This window comes from Nomascus leucogenys, chromosome 9, assembly GCF_006542625.1.
Source record: "Nomascus leucogenys isolate Asia chromosome 9, Asia_NLE_v1, whole genome shotgun sequence".
Lineage (NCBI taxonomy): Eukaryota > Metazoa > Chordata > Mammalia > Primates > Hylobatidae > Nomascus > Nomascus leucogenys.
Window position 1 is genome coordinate 87664861 of NC_044389.1, and position 20354 is coordinate 87685214.

The 20354-nt window shown below is 34.5% G+C and overlaps 1 protein-coding gene across 1 annotated transcript in view; it reads right to left on the reverse strand.

Annotated features, from left to right (window-relative positions):
- Nucleotides 1-1645: 1645 nt before the first annotated feature.
- The window catches only part of PPA2 (inorganic pyrophosphatase 2), a 103070-nt gene continuing 84361 nt past the window's right edge, over nt 1646-20354 (reverse strand). Inside the window, exons 10-12 of the mRNA XM_003257459.3 lie at nt 18623-18692; nt 2943-2979; nt 1646-1853 (exon numbers count right to left, since the gene is read on the reverse strand). Coding sequence (XP_003257507.1) covers nt 1825-1853; nt 2943-2979; nt 18623-18692 — 136 coding nt within the window. The 3' untranslated portion in view covers nt 1646-1824. The remainder of the gene's footprint in view (nt 1854-2942; nt 2980-18622; nt 18693-20354) is intronic.

The following is a 20354-nucleotide window of genomic DNA, read 5'->3' on the forward strand; positions in this document are numbered from 1 at the left end:
GCTCTGAAACCGACCTAGCTGTGTGACCTTGGGCAAGTTATAGCACTTCTCAAGTAGAGGCATATAGGGTATATGTACACACATAGTATCCAAAACAGTGCTTGATATACAATAGGTGCTCAATAAACAGTAACTGTTATCATAATAGTCTTCTGTAAACAACAAAGCACTTTAAATGCAATTTGTTAATGATGATATATAGAAAAAGGGAGAAAAAGTAGTGAACAAAACTGGTAAGAGAGAAGTGCAGTATTCAGAGTGTGAGTATAAGATGTGTTTGAGGAGTGAGTAGCATTGCATGGCTGCGGGATGGGTTTCCTGACAAAAAGAGAGAGTCTGATTTTTATTGTCAAGAATATAGAAAACTATGAATAGAGGGCATTTTGAGAAACATATAACAAAATAGGATCTATGCTGTAAGAAAATCACTGTTTAGAAATGTGGAAGATGGTATAAAGGGAGAAAAACTGGAGGCAAGACAACCACTTGGTTAGGAGGTAACAGTGCATGATACTGATCTATAGCAATGGGGATGAGGCAGAGGGGTTGGATCTCAGAGTCATGGAGAAGAGATAGAAGCCTGTTAACAAGAGTCTAGTGAAGTAAGGGAAAAATCAACAGAGTAAGGGTGGAGGACAACAAATAACCATTTAGATCATCTTCATGAGTAAAGAGAAGTTCCATATGATTTCAAGGCTTCAAGTGGAAGATTTTGAGAAAGTCAATTCCATTGTTCAAGAACAGGGAGAAAGGAGCATATATATGTGCAAGTGAAGATGAATCCAGGTTTGGACAAGAGAAGTCAAAGGCATTTAAACTGATAACCAATAGGTAGACACCAGAAAGAGACCTGGGCTTCTTATGGAGATTTGGGAGTCATTGCTATAGAGGTCACCATCATAGAGGGAGTCGTCACTACAGAGTGTCATCCCATAGCGATGATGAGAGTTATCCCCAGAGTCATCACCATAAGGGGAATAAATGAGAATCAAAAAGAGATTAGGATTTCCAAAACAATAAATCACAGGAAAGAGCCTTAATAAATGTAACACATTTACACAGGCACTAGTAAGAGAGTAGAGGTTGGCCAAATATTTAAAGCCTCTACCAGCAATGGACTTGAAAAGGAATAATATAGTATGAAAATGAAAGTAACAGTTGTCTACACAAAGTTTATTAATTTATTGAATCTGTGATTTTTACAGCCAATCTACAGAAATAAAAACTAGTAAAATCAATGGGTTCCTTTAGGTATAGAAACTAGAATTGGTCAACTCAATGCCTCTAAATTTGAGCTATGAAATGAAACAAAATCTTTTTTTTTTCCAGACAGAGTCTCTCTCTGACGCCCAGGCTGGAGTGCAGTGGCGCGATCTCTGCTCACTGCAACCTCTGCCTCCTGGACTCAAGCAATTCTTCTGCCTCAGCCTCCTGAGTAGCTGGGACTACAGGCATGCAACACCACGCCCGGCTAATTTTTGTATTTTTAATAGAGATGGGATTTCAACATATTGGCCGGGCTGGTCTTGAACTCCTGACCTCGTGATCTGTCCACCTCGGCCTCCCAAAGTGCTGAAATTACAGGCATGAGCCACCGCGCCTGGCCAAAATCTTCTTTTTATATCAATAAATGCCCAAAGGAGAGTAATTTAAAATTCTTACTATTTATTTATATATTGCATAGCTCAAAATGTTGGAAAAAATGAAGTTTTAACAGGAAGTCAGTAAATGCTCATAGATCCCCTTGTCTCTAGCACTTGGGGAAAAAGAGTCTTGGAGTCCTTAGAGACGGGAATCTTGACAGCAGAATTTCAGATGTTTCAATCACTTGCCAAGGAAGTGCCACACTTGCTCTGCATTTAAAATGGGGAAAGAGGGTATTAGGGAAGAGATAAAAGAAGGAGGGAGAAGGGAGTGATTAATCAAATTTAATTTAGACTTTTAGGAAGTATTTAGGCAGATACAAATAGTCATAAGCTATCTAAAGTTGCATTTGTCTATTTAAAGCTATTTCCTTCAAACTTTTGTCCCAAGTTCTCTCATTTGGCCCAAGCCTTATTATAAAGCTACATTAAAAATTCTAGAGCCTTCCTACTTTATTTCTTGTATCTTTCTGGGTCATTTTAGTCTCTAGCAGACAACACAGAAGTGCTACAACATGAACGGTTTAGATAAAGCTTGTATTGTAAAATTTGACTACACAAAAAATACCCCAAATGGGATAGTATCGCAAAGAAACAATTTGTTAGCTTACCATATAAGGAATACAGTTTGCTTTCCCATGAAATCATGTCTATGGATTTACTCCTTTCTAAACATGTCATACTTGACTCACAGTAAACAGTTTTCATATTTCTTCCAAATCTGCAAGTTGAATATTCTTCTAATATTTTATATTAAAACAAAAAGCCAAAAGCCTCGCAATATTTTGAAAGACAAATGATGTGTGCACATGCTTAAATTCTGAAAATTTCACCACAGAGCATTTTTACTTGTTTATTAAAACAGCTTCAAATAATGGTAATAAAAATATTGTATTTATTTTTAATTCTACAACAGTATAGGTTTTAAGATCGTCAGCTAAAATAAGTGATTCATTAAAATAAGATAAATATCTGAATGTAGGAGTTTTTTTTAAATTCAATCTTTTAAAATTAAGTGTATCAGAACTGGCTGGAATATCTCAGTACTTCACCAAAAAAAAAGTCACTGTACAATCAAATCATTTTCTAGCCTAGAAAAGTAGTTAAATGCATTCTCTTTATTTTCTGAATTAGAAAATATTTCATCTGAAATTTTAGCGACTATTTTAAAAATATTTCACTTAGCTTATACGGCTTTTCAATTTATCTATTTTATTTTTATTTTTATTTTTTGGCTTCCACTACTGTAAACAAATAAATGTATACATGTCACTTTTAATAAATCAAAATATACTATACCTTCTTCATTACTTTCTTTATTCGGTGAAGATGATACCTGAAAATAAAAACAAAGGAAGAATCTCTGTTACAATAAATATTTATTCGTGGAAAGCGCATCCAGAAAAGTTTTTTCACAAAATTCTAGAACAAAGTTTACACACAATGGATCTCTAAACTGAAAAAGGTAAATATTCCCCTTTGCTTTTCATTATCATTGTTCATTCTTTCAGATAAACAAACCACAGACTTAGAGTAAAATAAAAATACTTGAAAATATATTTTATCTTAACCCATGGAATCCACTAAAGGTCTTGCAGCTGGGAATGAGAAGAGAGGTTTTCTTTCAATTGCTTCCGCAGCTGATGTCTTGAAAGTTAAAATCAAGCGCACACACACATATTTAAATATATGTTTGTTCATGCTTGCTATAAAACACACACTTGCTATAAAATTTATCTGTCTTCTAGAACTTTAAATTATTGTTTCTATTTATTCTGATAGCTGGGCCAAGATTCTTAGAATAGACAAGTTTGAAGAAACATTTTTATGCAATAGTTTTTTTCCCATAATTAAGAATAATACTTTTTAACACTCCACTAGAAGATCTATTTTCCATAAAGAAGAAGCTACAAAGATTTAGTTTAAAGAATCATTAGAATTTACATCTATGTGAACACCATCCAAGTAGAGAAATGACACATGCCAGGCCCCTCCCCAACTATGACCCCTTCCTTCCTAGCGATAACCCTACCCTACCCTGATTTTATAACACACTTTTCAGATTGCAAATTTAATAATTAACTTCTAATTCTCTGAATTTTCTGACCTTCAAGAGATAGGAAATACCTGCCTCTAGCATTTGTTGAGTCTGAGGCAGAGGTACAAATGTACAAATATACATCTAAATATTTAAAAGTTACAATAACTCAGGCTAACAACTGATGAATATATATATGAAATGTGTTCCATCTCACTATCTTGATACAAATACCTTTGTAATGACCTAGAAGCTCTCATTTAGGATTCCAGACACCTTAGAGACATGTGTCTGGATGTGGCAGAGGAAGGAAAAGAGGCCCTCATCCTGCTCCACTTCTCTCCCTATTCCAGGCTCCTTTCTGCATTTCAAGGGCCTCATCTGCACATAGGTGGAAATTTAGTAGCCCACATAGCTAGGCACCTTTTACCTCCAAAAAGCCACCCACTGGCCCCGCAGAAGTAACGGTGGGTACAAAGTCCATAGAGTCAGGAGTGTGGACCTGGGGAGATGTGTAGCCTGGTTTCTACACAGGCCCCGGAAACAGGCTTAAACCTGTCTGGGCAGAGGATTCCAGGGTCCTGGGTAGCCAGGATGTGGTCTAGAATGGGGGCATGCCTCCTAGTGAGTCTAACTTTGGCCCCTTGTGGGGATGTGGTCTAGAATGGGGGCATGCCTCCTCGTGAGTCTATAACTTTGGCCCCTTGGTCTTCTTGCTCTATGGTGAGGTATGTGACTGAATAACAGCCAAATATGACCCTCCAAAAAGCAGGATCTAAGGAAGGCTCTCCATGATTAAATCTAAGGGCAGTACTGAATAGCCACCACTCCACCAGAAGAAAGATTTATATTTCAGCAATATTAAAATATTCCCTATGATAGCTAATTTTATGTGTCAATTTGGAGGGTGTTTTTAGATGAGATTAACATTTAAATCAGTGAACTCTGAATAATGCAGATTGCCCTCCATAATGTTGGTAGGCCCCATCTGATCAGTTGAAGGCTTTAATAGAACAAAAAGACTAGTCCGTCCCAAGCAAAAGGGAATTCTCCAGCAGACAGCCATCAGATTTCATCTGTACAACTGGCTCTTCTGGGTCTCCAGGCTGCTGGCCTTCACACTGGAACTGCATCATCTGCTTTCCTGAGTCTCCAGCCCACCAGCCCAACTGCAGATTTTGGACTTGCCAAGCCACTACAATCATGTAAGCCAATTCCTTGTAATAAATCTCTTTCTGTATATGCACATCCAATTGGTTCTGATTCTCTGGAGAATCCTAATAAATTCCCCCAAATCATAAATAGTTTAAAGTTATTACTCTTTCTACTCTGTTTTAAGAAAAAAGCTGAACAGACTTTGTTTTATTTTCTTTATATCAAAGAAAAGGATAGTGTAACCATGTAAATAAAATTACAATTTTTATCTTTTTTGTTTGTTTGTTTGTTTTAGAGATGAAGTCTCACTAAGTTGCCCAGGCTGGTCTTGAACTTCTGGGCTCAAACTTTCCTCCCACCTTGGTCTCCCAAAGTGTTAGGATTACAGGCATGAGCCACTGTGCCTGGCCTAAAATTACAATTTTTAAAAACATCCTTTAGTTTTTCCAAGTACTTAAAAAAGAATAAAATCTCTACTCAGCTTGTGCACAAAGAAAAACTCTTAACCATCGATGGTTTTGAGGATGGTAGGATTTAAATCTGGGTATGACAGTAACACAACATAAAAATTGTACTCCTTGAGATTAGGCATTTGGGATTTGACGGCTCTATTTTTCTAAACAGACCATAAAACGGGATAACCTGCTTATTCTATGAAATTGCTATATACTCCTTAAATTGTGCAGGATGCCTATTTGTGTCCTGCACAATTTAAGGAGAGTATAACAAAACAATTTTTTTTTCTTAAATTAGCTGTTTAGATTTCCTGCTTAAAATTAGCAGCTGCTTCTTGTTGGAGCTGCCAAACATTTCAGAGGAATAAAATGTATAGTGTATAAAAATAGAATAATTGAGCAGCTTCTTGTTAACCTAAAAAGTATTACAGAAAAGAAATGGGCAAGCTACTCTAAAACATTTATCATTACATTTTATTTTAAAGTAATTTCCAGAATGGTTTTATTTCTTCATTCTTAAAATACATTGCTCAATTGATAGAATATATTCAGAATATACAAAGCCATATGATACATATTTAAATACACACACACACACACACCCCATCATAGGTAAGTTTGACACTCAGAGATAATGATAAAGTTTGATGGTAATTAAAAGAATTACCATATTAGAAGAGAAACGATCATTTAAATTTGAAAACATCAATAATAATGGATTCATGATAAACAGCTATTTGACTCTTTATCTACAGTCAATGATTTCCTGGTGCTTAAATATACTGACAAATATAACATTTACTTATAGAAAATGGAACAAAGAAACGTATGGAACAGTACCCAAAAGATCACTAATCTCAACTCTTCACTCTCAGGGAATACTATGATTACATTTTCATTGTAAGAAACTAAAAAAATAACTTTTAGTTACTTAATTCTAATTTATTTTAATGTAATTACTTACCTCATCTAATTTCTTAGTAGGAAAAGAATGTGGACATCCTCTACTCACCCAATATAAATTCTCCACCAACAATGAGTATTGTTTTATAGTCTCATTCTAAAAATGCCACTTCCATGGCTGGGTGTGGTGGCTTATGCCTGTAATCTTAGCACTTTGGGAAGCCAAGGCAGGTAGATCTACTTGAGCTCAGGAGTTTGAGACCAGCCCGGGCAACATAGTGAGACCGTATCTTTTATTAAATAATTAATTAATTAATTAAAATGCTATCTACTCCTCTTCCTCATCCAAAAAATCCTTCTCATTATCTTTATATCTTTAATTGCTTTCAAACAAATCTAACGGTTTCATTGCCAAACTATTCCTTTCTTTTCTGTTTATATATAAACTGTATTTTAAACGAATATAAACTGTTAATACAACTGCTCTGTACTTAAGTGTCTCTCTTTCAAATAACTCTACCAGGTCCCTACAAGCATTTTCACCTGCAAGTTACATTTGTTCAAATGAATAAACATAACACACTGAACCAATATAAAGTATCCTGCTTTACTATATATAACAAAGAGATTGACATTCTGTCATTTTACTAAAAGAGTTCAAAATTAAATGGAAAAAAATAGGTTCCCAATTTTTCATTCAGGTGATGCAAGGTTTTAGTTGAATTAAAGTGCCTTGGACATTGTCTTTCTTTTTCTTTTTTCTTTTTTTTTTTTTTTTTTAGAGACGGGGTTTTACCATGTTGGCCAGGCTCGTCTGGAACTCCTGAACTCAAGTGATCTACCTGCCTTGGTCTCCTTAAGTGCTGGGATTACAGGTGTGAGCCACCATGCCCAGCCGGACATTGCCTTTGTGCATTGTATTTCCACACTTCATAAAGCAGTTATGATGCTACATTCATTTTACTTGTCACACAATCCTTTTCTGATTTTTCACTTTAGAATCAACGAAATAGATCCAATTCTTAGTTATTCATAAAGAAGACAAAAATATTTTAAGTTCATGTAAGTTTAATCTATTAATACTTCCTCTTCAAGAATGCATTTAAATGGCTAGTAGCTAAGTAAATGATTGGTTTTACTTTCACTAACTTTGTCTACCATCCGGTGGTAATGCACAGCAAAGCTGTTAAGGGGCAAAAAGAGAAAGAAGAGGGAGAAATAAGACTAAAATAATGCCCTTTCTTCATAAATCGGGGTCTGGTTCTAATCAGACCTTGATTTATGAAGAAAAGGCATTATTTAAAACATTTTTAAATGAATTCCCATAAAGATATTCATTCTCAGGGTCATAAATAAAACAAATCTGTATGAAATAAATATTGTAGTGTGATCTTACTAGAAAATTACATCCTAAGATCAGTTCTACTCTAAAAGAAAATACAGTCCTCTTTGACGGAGATACACAGCTTTGATTAAAGTGTGTGCCAATACAGGGAAGTATTTCTTGCCTAGGTAGTCTGAGGGGTCAAAGCAACCCTGGTGATAAGAGGGTATCCCAGCCAGATTAACCTCAGAGATTAGTTCTGAGCTGGCTCAGTTTTAATAACCAGAAGCCAAGGAATGCCTTCTCATTGTGGACCATGCAAGGAAGCTGTTATTGTCATGTTACCAGGAAAGCCCTAAATAGAGATAAAGGCTATGCCCAAAGGAACCATATGAGGAACATGCTGTTACAAGTCCTATCCAAGAACTCGATAATGAACTTCACCATTCTTCTGCTGGTCATTACTTCTCTTACTTATAACTATTTAAAATATTAATTAATTGGTTATTTTCTTATTAGAATGCAGAACCCCTAACAGTGTGGTTCTAAGCTGACTGCTTTATTAATCCATCTTGTTGTGATCCTTAGGAAAAATAAAACATGGCTTTGGTGTGATTTTTTTTGTGCTATTATTCCAAATGATAACAATGCTTCAGACTCACGAGATGCTTGTATTGATGGATTCACCTAAAGTCCTTCACCAGGATTCATCTTTGAGTCTCTACATCAATGCCAGTATGCATTTATGGGACGACTGATAACGTTTTGGGATGAAATAGATGGTCACGCTACATGCTGATGTTAACTGCCACTGGGATTCACCTTATGGCCTTGGCCTCCTGAATGCACTGCTTTTTACAGTTCAGCTAAGAAGTCTTGCATCAACTACAAGACAACCATCCAAATTTTATACAACACTATGGATATTGTTGCTTTACTGAAGAAATAAGATCTACCAAATGTAGCAAGAAATAATACATTTATATTGAAGTTCCAACTCCCCCTTGACTTTTTTACTTCAAAACACTATCCATTTAGCATCCTGTGTACCATCATCACTATCATCTCTGAGTCTTGTGTGCTCCAGGTTTATCCGAGACTAGTTTTAGTGGAAATCTGTCCATGAATAGGCAAAAACAAAGTCAGACTGAGGGTGCTGAGACCTCTCTGGGAGGCATTCTATCTGCCCAGTTTTAGAAGTCTTTAACCTTTTGAACTTCTGCCATCACTACTATGAGCTAGAGGTTCACGGTGGCCTGGGTCTGGTTCCCTAGAACAGAGCAACTGTATAGCTACTTACTCTTCTTGGCCTGAATTCTAGATTGTAAGAGTTTTAAATCCCTGGAGTTAGGCTGTGCACATGTCCAAGGCAAGTCGGGGAATCCTTTAGCACTGAATGTGGCTCTCTCCTCAGTTCTGCATGCCACAAGTTTGTGTGTGGAGCCTCATAAAGTTCAATCATTTTTCCAGTAAAATGACTACAGTACCAAGTATTAGTGAACCTCACACATTGTTTAATTCATATTTCCCCAACTTTGCATAATGCCTAGAGTGTTCTATTTCCTCAAAGAGGAAAGTGCTTAAACAAAGCACATGGGAGAATTTTGGGGAAAAGAATTCCCAAATGGGAAGAGTAGTTAAACCAAGTACTTTTCCCCTCCACTTGTTCCACCTCTTCTTCCTCCCTTTCTTCCTATTAAAGTCCCTGAAAGTAGGACTAATTCTCATATGTCTAGAAAAATTAGTAAGGCTGACTTTTCCAATACCCAACAATGGAATGGGTCAACTCATAAAGGAGTGATATCCTCATCATTAGAAGTATTGGAAAGAAGAGGCTGGAATAGAAGGGATTTCTCTCTTTGATCAATTTAACTAAACTACAGTTATAGCAGTAATGACAATAAAACCCAATGTTTATTGAATACCTTATCTCCTGGACATTTTTACCTGGATTAGCTCATTCAATTCTCCACAACAGCCTGATAAGATACTATTATTATAAGCCCCATTTTATAAATAAGAAGATGTAAATAAATTAAAATTTGTCTCAGGTTATAAATTAAAGAACTGAGAATTGGGCCCAGATAATCTGACTTCAGAAAAAAAATTTTTTTTTTCAAAAGATGTGTCATTAGACTAACATTGACCTGAAATAAACTACATGTAAAGTCTGTAATTTGATAAGTTTTGACATATATACACTCATGAAGCCATCAATATAATCAAGATAATAAACATACTCACCACTATTCCTAAAAGTTTCTCCATGTTCTTATAAAAGAGACTGTAAAATCCTCCTTCCTGGCTCTCTCTGATCTGGTTTGCATCATTATACATTAGCTTGCATTTCCTAAAATTTTATATAAATGGTATGATAAAATGTGTATGATATATCTGTTTTCACTCAATATATTTTTTTAAGATTCAGCCATGTTGTGGCATGTGTCAATAACCTATTCCTTTTTATTACTGAGTAGTATTCCTCATAAATATACTACAAGTTGTTTATCCATTCATCTACTGATGAACATTTGGGTTGTTTTCAGTTTCTGTCTATCACAAAGAAAGCTGCTGCAAGCATTTGTGTACAAGTCTTTGTATGGACATACGCTTCCTTTTGTCTTGGGTAAATATATATGAGTGGAATGACTTGATCACACGGATCACATGGTATGTATATGTTTAACTTTTCAAGAAAATACCAAAATGTTTTCCAGATGGTTGTACCATTTTGCATTCTAACCAGCAGTAAATGAGAATTGTAGTTCCTCCACATCCTTGCTAACAGTTGGTATGCCTGGTCCTTTTACTTTTAGACATCCTAAAAGTATGTATTAGCATGTACTGTGGTTTTAAATCTGCATTTAATAACTAAAGTTGAGCATCACTTCATGTGTTTCTTTGCCTTCTTTATAGATTTGGTGATGTGCTCATTCATATATTTCATACTTTTTAAAAAATTCTATTTTTGGGTCATCCATCCATTTACAGAGCCATATTTTGTGCATTTTTAAAAACTAAATGTTTTGTTTTCTTGAGTTGTGAAAGTTCTTTATATATTCTGAATACAAGTCCCTTTATCAGATACATAATTTTCAAATATTTTCTTGTAGTATGTAGCTTCTTTTCATTCTCCTAAGAATGTCTTTTGTAGAACAAAAATTTTTTATTTTGATGAAGTCCTATTTATCATTTTAAAGAACAGATTGTGCCTTTGGTGTCATATCTAAGAAATATGGTCTAACCCAAAGTCAAAATAGGTTTAAGTTTTGTGCCTTAAATTTAGGTCTAGGATCCATTTTAGAAAATTATATACAGTGCAAAACTGAAATGTGTTTTTTAAAATATGAATAACCAATTATTTAAGCACTATTTGTTGAAAAAAATATCATTTTGAAAATCAGTTGTCCATATATATGTAGGTCTATGTCTAGATTTGGTTACACTAATCTATCTTTATGCCATTACTATATTCTCTTGATTATTGCAGTGTTTTTTAAAAAGCCTTGAAATCAGGAAAAGTTATGATTCTAACTTTGTCCTTTACCAAGGTTAGACTATTCTAGGTCCTTAGTATTTATTTATATCAGCTTGTTAATTTCTACAAAAAAGTATATTGGAATTTGATGGACACTGGACTGAATCTATATATCAACTTTAGCAGAACTGATATCAAAATACTGAAATACTATATTACATGCAATATCGAAGGCATGAACATTATATATCTCTTCATTTACTTAGTTCTCTGATTTCTGTTGGCAATATTTTATACTTTTCAGGGTGCAGGTTCTTTGCATACTTTTGCCAGAGTTATTCCTAAGTGTTTCTTTTGTATTTCTGATACCATTATAAACAATGTATTTTTAATATTATTTTCTAATTTTAGCCAGTATACAAAAATAGTTGCTTGAGCTATATCTCTCTATATATACAGATCTATATATATCTATATATATAGATGTGTGTATAATATCTATGTGTGTATATATCTATATGTGTGTGTATATATATATGTGTGTGTAGATAGATAGATAGATAGATAGATATCTCAAGCAACTATTTTTGTATACTGGCTCTTGTTGCCCAGGCTGGAGTGCAATGGCATGATCCTCACTGCAACTTCTGCCTCTCAGGTGCAAGCGATTCTCCTGCCTCATCCTCCCCAGTAGCTGGGATTTCAGGCACCCGCCACCACGCCTGGCTAATTTTTTTTTATTATTATTATTTGAGACAGAGTCTCACTCTGTTGCCCAGGCTAGAGTGCAGTGGCATGATCTTGGCTCACTGCAACCTTCGCCTCCTGGGTTCAAGCGATTATCCTCCTTCGGCCTCCTGAGTAGCTGGGATTACAGGTGTGCGCCATCATGCCCGCCTTATTTTTGTATTTTTAGTAAAGATGGGGTTTCACCATGTTGGCTAGAATGGTCTTGAACTCTTGACCTCAGGCAATCCACCTGTCTTGGCCTCCCAAAGTGCTGGGATTACAGGCGTGAGCCACTGTGCCCGGTCTGCAATTGTTTGCTATATTAATCTCATGTCCTACAATCTTGCTAAGCTCACTTATTCCAGTCGTTTTTAGGTAGAATTTGTTGAACTTGCTATGGAGACATTCATGCCCCTTCCCTCACAATCTGAATGCCTTTTACTTCTTTTTATTGCCTTATGCACTGGCTAGAACCTTCAGTACAATGCTGAACAATAGTAGTAGAAGCCAACTGGGCTTAGAGTCATGTTTATAGAAAGGTTTTTAAGTACAAATTGAATTTGTTTATGCCTATTTCTTCTTCAGTGAGCTTTGGTAGTTTATATATTTCAAGGCATCTGTCAATTTCATGCAAGCTGTCAAATTTATTGATATATGTTCACATTGTCTTATTTTTCTCTTAATATCTGTAGAATTAGCAGCGATATTACTTGTTTCATGCCTTACTTTGAAAATGTGTCTTCTTTTCTTTCCTGATCATTCTGCCTAAAGGCTTATCAGTTTTACCGTCTTCTCAAAGAATTAGCTTTTGGCTTCATTAATTTTTTTTAATTGTTTTTCTGAGCATATAAATTTTTTAAATCACGAAATACTTCAAACATATTCTGTATGCAGAGACCATTACAACACATACCTGCTCTCTAGATTTAGAAGTTAATATTGTTATTCCAGATCTTTATAACTGAAGTCTTTCTCCCTATTTATTAAAAATAAAAATCTTATTCACTCCCCTCCCTTCTCAGAGGTAACTTCTGGCCACCGTGCTGAAATTGACGTTTACTTTTCTTATTTGTTTCTAAAATGTAATACCATATATGTTTGTATCCATAAAAAATATGTGCTATTGCTTTTAAGAAAATACATAAATGGTACATACTATATGTGTCCTGCTTTTTTCACCCAGTCTCTTATCAATAGACATGTAATTCAGTTTCTAATTTTTCCATTTCTGATCATAAACACATGTATAGTGTCTCTGTAAGATGTGTACCTAGAAGGATAATTTCTGAGTAGTGAATTATAGGCATCAAGTTTACTAGAAATTACTTAATGTTCTTCAAAGTAGTTGTAGCCATCTACACTCCTATCATACCATCAAGTATGAAAGCTTCCCTTTCTTCACTTGCCTAAAAATTCTTGGTATTAACAGACTTTTAAACTTTTGGTAATCTACAACTGTAAAATTGTATTGTGTTTTATTTTGATCCCACTGATTACAAGTAAGATAAAGCAAATTATGATGTTTAGTGGTCATTGTATGTTTCCTCTTTTGTGAGCTGTCTATTCATGTTGTTTACACAATTTTTTTCTACTGGGTTGTCTTTTTTGTGTGGGTTTGAATAAGTTATTATTTTAGATGCCAGTCCTTTTATCATTTACATGAAAATATCTCCTTCCAATCAATGGCTTATCTTGTAACTTAAAGGTTTCTTTTGTTGTTTACAGTTTTTTTCCCCTTTACTTAAATTTATTAATCCTTTCTAGGTTATTCTTGGCCCTTTACTATTTCATATACATTTTAGAATCACCCTGTGAGGTTCAGTGAAAACCTCATTGGGATTCTGATGAAAAAAACAGACTGACTTCATTAATTAACATGGGAAAAATTGCCATCTTCATGATTCAATATTGTTTTACAAGTTTATTTGGGTTTTCTATTTATTCTTGATTTAATATTGGCAATTTATATTTTAAACACAATTATCAATTCATCTGTGTTTAGAAAGTTGTTGCAAAAAGCTTCTCAGTATTCTCTTCTGATTATTTAAATATGTCTTATGCCTGTAGTTATGTCTTCATTTTAATTCTTGCTATTTTTATTTGTGCCTATTCTATTTCATCATCTTTCTTGCCACAGGTCTGTATAATTAGTCTTAAAAGAAAGAAAACCCAGCTTTTGTTTTAGTTGATCCTGTCATTGCTTGTTTTCAGTTTCATTAAATATTTACTCTACTCTTTATAATTTTCTTCTAATATAAAAAGTCAGAAAAACGAACAGAGTAATTAAGTTACAATTTGAGAAGTTGTTGAGAAGATTCAAACAAAATGTACAAGTAATTGTTAAGTTGAACTTCTACAATTTTCTTTCATTTCTGCTATATTGTATACATTTAATTTCTCAAGAACTATTTTTGCTGAATTACATAAGTTTTAACATACACTGACTCAGTTGTCTTCCAATTTTAAATATTTTAGTTGTAAATATAAATTATTTATATTTTTTGAGGCCTGATTTATTTATAAGTACTTTTAAATTTCCAAACACATGAACTTGTGCTTTTTTCTTTTAATATTTTCATAACTGATTATACTGTAGACAGAGAATGTGGTCTGCATGACAGCCAGTCTTTTGCAACTCTATTTGTGGCCTAATATCTACTCAATTTTTGGAAATGTGTACATATACTTGAAAAAATTATGTATTCACTAATTATGTATGTGCATTAGATTAATCTTGTACATTTTGTCTGAATCTTCTCAACATTCTCAAAATAATATTTAGCTAAAAGGGTCCTAAAAGTAGCATCTTAACCCCCAACAGTCAAATCAAATCTTTAAAGACTATCAACTAATATTATCTGAAAGGCAAATCATGTCTTTGCATACACATACACACACGCACACACACACACACATTCTTTGTTCTCTATAAATGCTCTAAGCCTTGCTCCCTGAAATAAAGATCCAACTGTTAGTCACAAAATTCTCAAGTATTAGGGAAGAATCTCATATCTTTTGGCTATAAAATCAGGTGAAGGTTAAAAAAATAAAAAACTTTACAAAAAGAAATGTAGGCTGGGTGTGATGGCTTACACCTGTAATCTCAGTGCTTTGGGAGGCTGAGGTGGGAGGACTGCTTGAGGCCAGAAGTCTGAGGCCAGCCTGGGCAATATAGCGAGAGCCCCCACTCTACCAAAAACTAGAAAAACTTCGCCAGGTGTGGTGGCACACACCTGTAGTCCCAGCAACTTGGGAGGATGAGGGGGGAGGATCAATTGAACTCAGGAAGTCAAGGCTGCGGTGAACTGTATGATCATGCCACTGCACTCTAGCCTGGGCAGCAGAGCAAGACACTGTGTCTCAAAAAAAATAATAATAATTGAGTGGTCCTGCAGTTGAACTATTACATGCAGGGTCCTGTTGCCAGGGTCCACATGCTGTAGCCCACTCAGAGCACTCTCTCTGCCTTTTATGGTTCCCTAGTGTGTTGGGATCAAATGAACAACTTGTTTATGATACAGTCATGCTTTTTGTGATCATGTATAGTTCAAACATCTGTATTTGTAAACAAAGCCCAATAATCATTTTGATCATTTAAATTCTCCTTCTGAAATCTTTTCAGATCTTTCAGATCTATCCTTCTAAAGATCTCTAACCTAAGTATGATAAATTACTTCTGTAGATATTTTCTATTTTGTTTCTAAGATGGTTCTTAATAATAATCATCCATTTGTTAGTTTATATTTTATTTTTATTGGATATTCTGACAATATTTTTCCTAACTGATTTGTACATATTGTTGGATGACTAACAATTTGTTTCGTCTCAATGTTACACTTAATTGTGTTTTGATCAATATATGTTCATCCAGCATATACTTCCTACAATAGTTCTATTAACCACTCAAAAGTTTAGTCCATTTCTTTTCTTTTCTTTGTCTATTTTAAAAGTACAAAGCAGTTAACCATATTCTAAAATCTCAATCAACACATCCTGAGTATTCTAGCAATATGCATCTCAAAAGTGAAAACTTCCATTACTGTCTGGCCTTCTAATGACCATACTTTGGACTCATTTAACATCTACAGATAAGTCTCAAAATAATATTACTTAGGTACACATTAGACTCATTAATTTGCTCATTCTAAGCTACTAACAAATTTTGGGTCTTCTAATTTGTTTCATACAAACTCAGGACTTGATACGGTCTGAATCTGACCAAGTATGATGAATGACTTCTGTGTCTTCAATTATTCTAAGCAATTAAAGGACAAAAAAAAAACTGACAGCACTTTGAAGACTGTACAATATTCAGTATACAGCAAAATGAAGAGACATGGAAACATACACCTAAGTAATTCTGATTCAAATACTTCAATGTGATTCTGAAGAGAGGAAATGAGACAAAATGCTTTTATGACAAAGAATTTCATTATTACAAATTAAACTCTATATGAAAGGGTGTTAACTAATCTGGGCTCTAAGAATCCCAAATCATTCATGAGGGTGCTAATGGGGTAATTCTTTGACTTACAAATATTGAAGGATGAAAACTGGCATACATGAAGTTCCACTGAGCTAGTGAAGAGGCACTGGTTTCTCTAATTTGTGAATTTCTGATGCAGTATTCTCAGTGAAAATTATTCAGTAGAGTATCTTCTTCATTATTATAAAGCTCAACCAAGTTACCAAGCCAGGTAATTAAAGCTGTATGTTAACCTTTCTGAATTCTAATCTTATTCCTCTAATCTAACTAGATCATATATATGTCCTCCAATTATTTTTTTGTTTTGCCACTAATGTGACAGAAAGCAATGAAAAAAACAGGATCTAATATAGAAACTTTGAGCCTGTGGCTAATTTTAAGACAAGTATCTACTGTATTATTTATGAATCTAAAACTGAAATACATGGAATAGACAATCTGAGATTAGTGAGACAGATTGCTTGTATAAAGATGAAAAGTTTTTGTTTTCCTTCATTTTTATCCTTAAAGAAGTAATGAAAACCAAATTCTGAATATAATCTACATAGATACAAAACTGATAACTTGGAGAAAATAATGTGGCCTGCATTATTGTGACAGCTTCCTTGTATCTTCTCTAATCTAATTATGGCCTACAGCCCATTCTCACCAACGCAGCCAGAATGATCTTGTTAAAATCAAAGTCAGATTAGACCACTCCTTTGCTGAAAATATTTTAACGGTTCCCTACCTCATTCAGAGTAAGAAACGCAATCCTTACATAGCCTGCACAGAGTCTTTCATAATCGACCCCCATTTTCAAACCCAGATCCAAACATTTCCAATCTCATCTCCTCCTTTCGCCTCCATACTTTCTCTACTCTACCAGTCACTATGGTCACTTTGGGTGTTTCTTGAATACCTCAGACATCCTCTTGCCTCAGGGCCTTTGGGAGTGTGGCCTTGAATGCTCTTCCTTCGCTTGACCTTACCTTTTACAATTCTTGGCACATATGTCAGCCCTCTTCTTAGTGAGGCTGTGGCTGACTGCCTTTTTAATAACTACAACTCCCATCCCACTTCTGGCATTTTATCCCCTTGTCCCTGCTCATTTTTGTCATTTTTTCAGAAGGCATTTATTGCTCTCTGAAACGTTCATTATTTTACTTGCGTATTTCCTTCTTATCCATCTCTCCAGATAAAATGCGAGCTACACAAGGGCAGAGGTTTTTGTATCTTTTCTTTAATACTGCATTCCCAGAACCTATATCTTACCACATAACAGGCATTAATTAGATAGCCGATCCATTAGTGTAGAAAAAAAAAAAAACAATAAATTAAAAGCAGCCACAATGATCAACTAACATTTAGGAACATTTTAGTTGTTCTTAGTGTAAAGATCTAAATTCACTAGTTTTTAAATCTCATCGTTCTTAAAAACCCTTAATTTATAAATGAGATTTCTAGCCTAAGATCACTCCTAAATACACTTTATACAAGTCATAATTACTTGATTATCTGAATACAAATTTTCTAATTTAGTGATCTCCAAATCAGTCATTAATTTACTAATAAATTCAGTTGCCTCTATGCAGCATTATCACTAAGACATATAAAAATCCAAGGATATCATCTCAGCTTACAGAAGGAAAGCATGTGAGACAGCCAAACCAAAGGGGAATAAAAAAGCAGAGTCTTACCAACTTTATTTTTCTTAAGCTGAAAAACATAACTTTATTTTCATTTTTTTTTTTTTTTTTTTTTGAGACAGTCTCACTCTGTCGCCCAGGCTGGAGTGCAGTGGCATAATCTTAGCTCACTGCAACCTTTGTCTCCCAGGTTCAAATGATTCTTGTGCCTCAGCCTGCCGAGTAGCTGGGATTACAAGCATGCACCACCAGGCTCAGCTAATTTTTTGTATTTTTAGTAGAGATGGGGTTTCCTTATGTTGGCCAGGCTGGTCTCAAACTCCCGGCCTTAAGTAATCCACTCGCCTTGGCCTCCCAAAGTGCTGGGATTACGGGAAGGAGCTCCCATGCTGGGCCAATTTTATTTTTCTTAAGCTGGAACTGTGCCAATAGCCAGTTCCAATGTAGACACTAGACAGGGGATAATTCACAGAGATACTACAGTACAGAGGAGAGCATATTTATATAAACAATAATAAACTGATAATAAGAAAAACAGCATCATATGAAGTTAGCTAAATGGTTAATGTACTTTCAAGTACAAAATTTAAAAACTCAACTAAAAGGTTTTAAAATTTTTCATTTAAATTCCTTGAATTACAGAAATAGATTTCAAGGTGATTTGTAAACTTTATGCTTCTCAAAAGGACTTGACACATTTCATTGCTAGAGATTTCAGAATTTCTACTAGACTTCCTATGACATTTATAAGATTAAAGGATGTCTTGGATGTTTGCCCCTTACCGATTGAACTAATGATCTTGCTTCCTCTTGAGTGCAACGGAAAGGGCTATCAGATATCTGCACATTTGTGCTGGAGAGGAAAAGAGAATGTTATTATTAAACAGGATAAAAAGAAACAATTACCAAAAAAACCCCAAAAACTAACTCCAAATACTCCACATCAGTTGTATACTTTCAACCAATGAATAGAAACTGAATGAATAAAAATTAAGACAATGAAAATTATTGTATATTCTTTCAGATAAGGTTCTAAGTATAGAGTAGTCCACAGCGAAGCCCTCTCCAGAATGATAAAAGATTTTTAAAAATTATATTACACAAATCCTAATAATTTCCAGGTATATATAAAAAGCTATACCACAATTGCACTTCACCTTTATTGAAGAAAAGAGGAAGCAAATTTGACCCACAGAATGGGACCTAGGATAAATTTTCCTCTAAGTGAGGTGACAAACATTGTAATTAGCTACTGAAAGTTTTTGCGGAATCTCTTGCACAGATAAGAAGATTAAAGAGGAAACTACATGAATGTAAAGTTTGTTTTCTTTTATGTAGGGAAGTTCAGCCAGGCATAGGAATAGTAGCTCCTTCCCTGACTAGGGAAGGTTCCATAGAGTCAAAAGCCTTTCCTATACCTCTAAAAGCATGCTACTCATTACATATTGCCACTCTCTAGACGAAAGCAAAAGCATCATTCCTCTGAAACATATTAAGGCTGATTTTTAAAAATTTCATCAAAGGAATAGGCAGATTAAAATGGATAAAGAAAGAGGTGGTGGAGAAGGGAGTTAAAGCCAAATTAACTCTTTTAAATAGAAGAAAAAGTGATTAGCAGATCCCTAAAAGATAAAATAATAGGTAAAACACACGTAAACATATTCCCCCTCAAGTGGACCTAAGGATATACATTATCAAATTTATTTTTACAATAGCTTTGTGAAATATGTTAAGATATCGGTAATAAAAACATCTGTCTATATCTGTCTGTAATTGACACTGAGTATACAGCGATTATAATAAGTGGTCATTTTGGTTTCTATCCAGACTCATAATGTGGGATTCATTTTCATTCTTGGCATGAATAGAATTTGATGAAAGATAGCAGTAACATCTTTAAGACTAAGTTTTTTTGCCACCATAGCACATGTTTACCTACGTAACAAAACTCCACATCCTGCACATGTTCCCCAGAACTTAAAATAAAAGTTGAGGGGAAAAAAAAAGACAAAGTTTTTTGTGTTCTCTTTTCTACAGCTCACGTTTAAACAAGCTGAAAATTGAAAAAGGCAGAGCCTTGTAAGTCAGATGTTTCCTTGATGACTGTCAAAAATGAATTTAAAAAGAACCAGGCAAAAAATTAAACACTGCAAAAAAGTGCTGGTCCTGTGAAGAAAGTATGATATACAAAGTACTAATTACAATACATACAATGCTTTTAACATTATGACTAAACCAAAGTAAAACATTCCTTGGAAATTCTGGGAAAGTGATGGTGAGAGAGCGGGGTGGGGGGGAGGTCTTTTCTAGATATAGTTGCCATATAAAATACAGAACAACCAATTACATTTGAATTTCAAATAAGCAACAAACTATTTGTTAGTATAAACATGTCCCAAATATTGAAAGAGACACACACACTTACATGGAATAATATTTGTTATTCTGAAATATTTAAATAGAAGAAAAAGTGATTTAACTGGTGTCCTGTGTTTTTAATCTGTTAAATCTGATA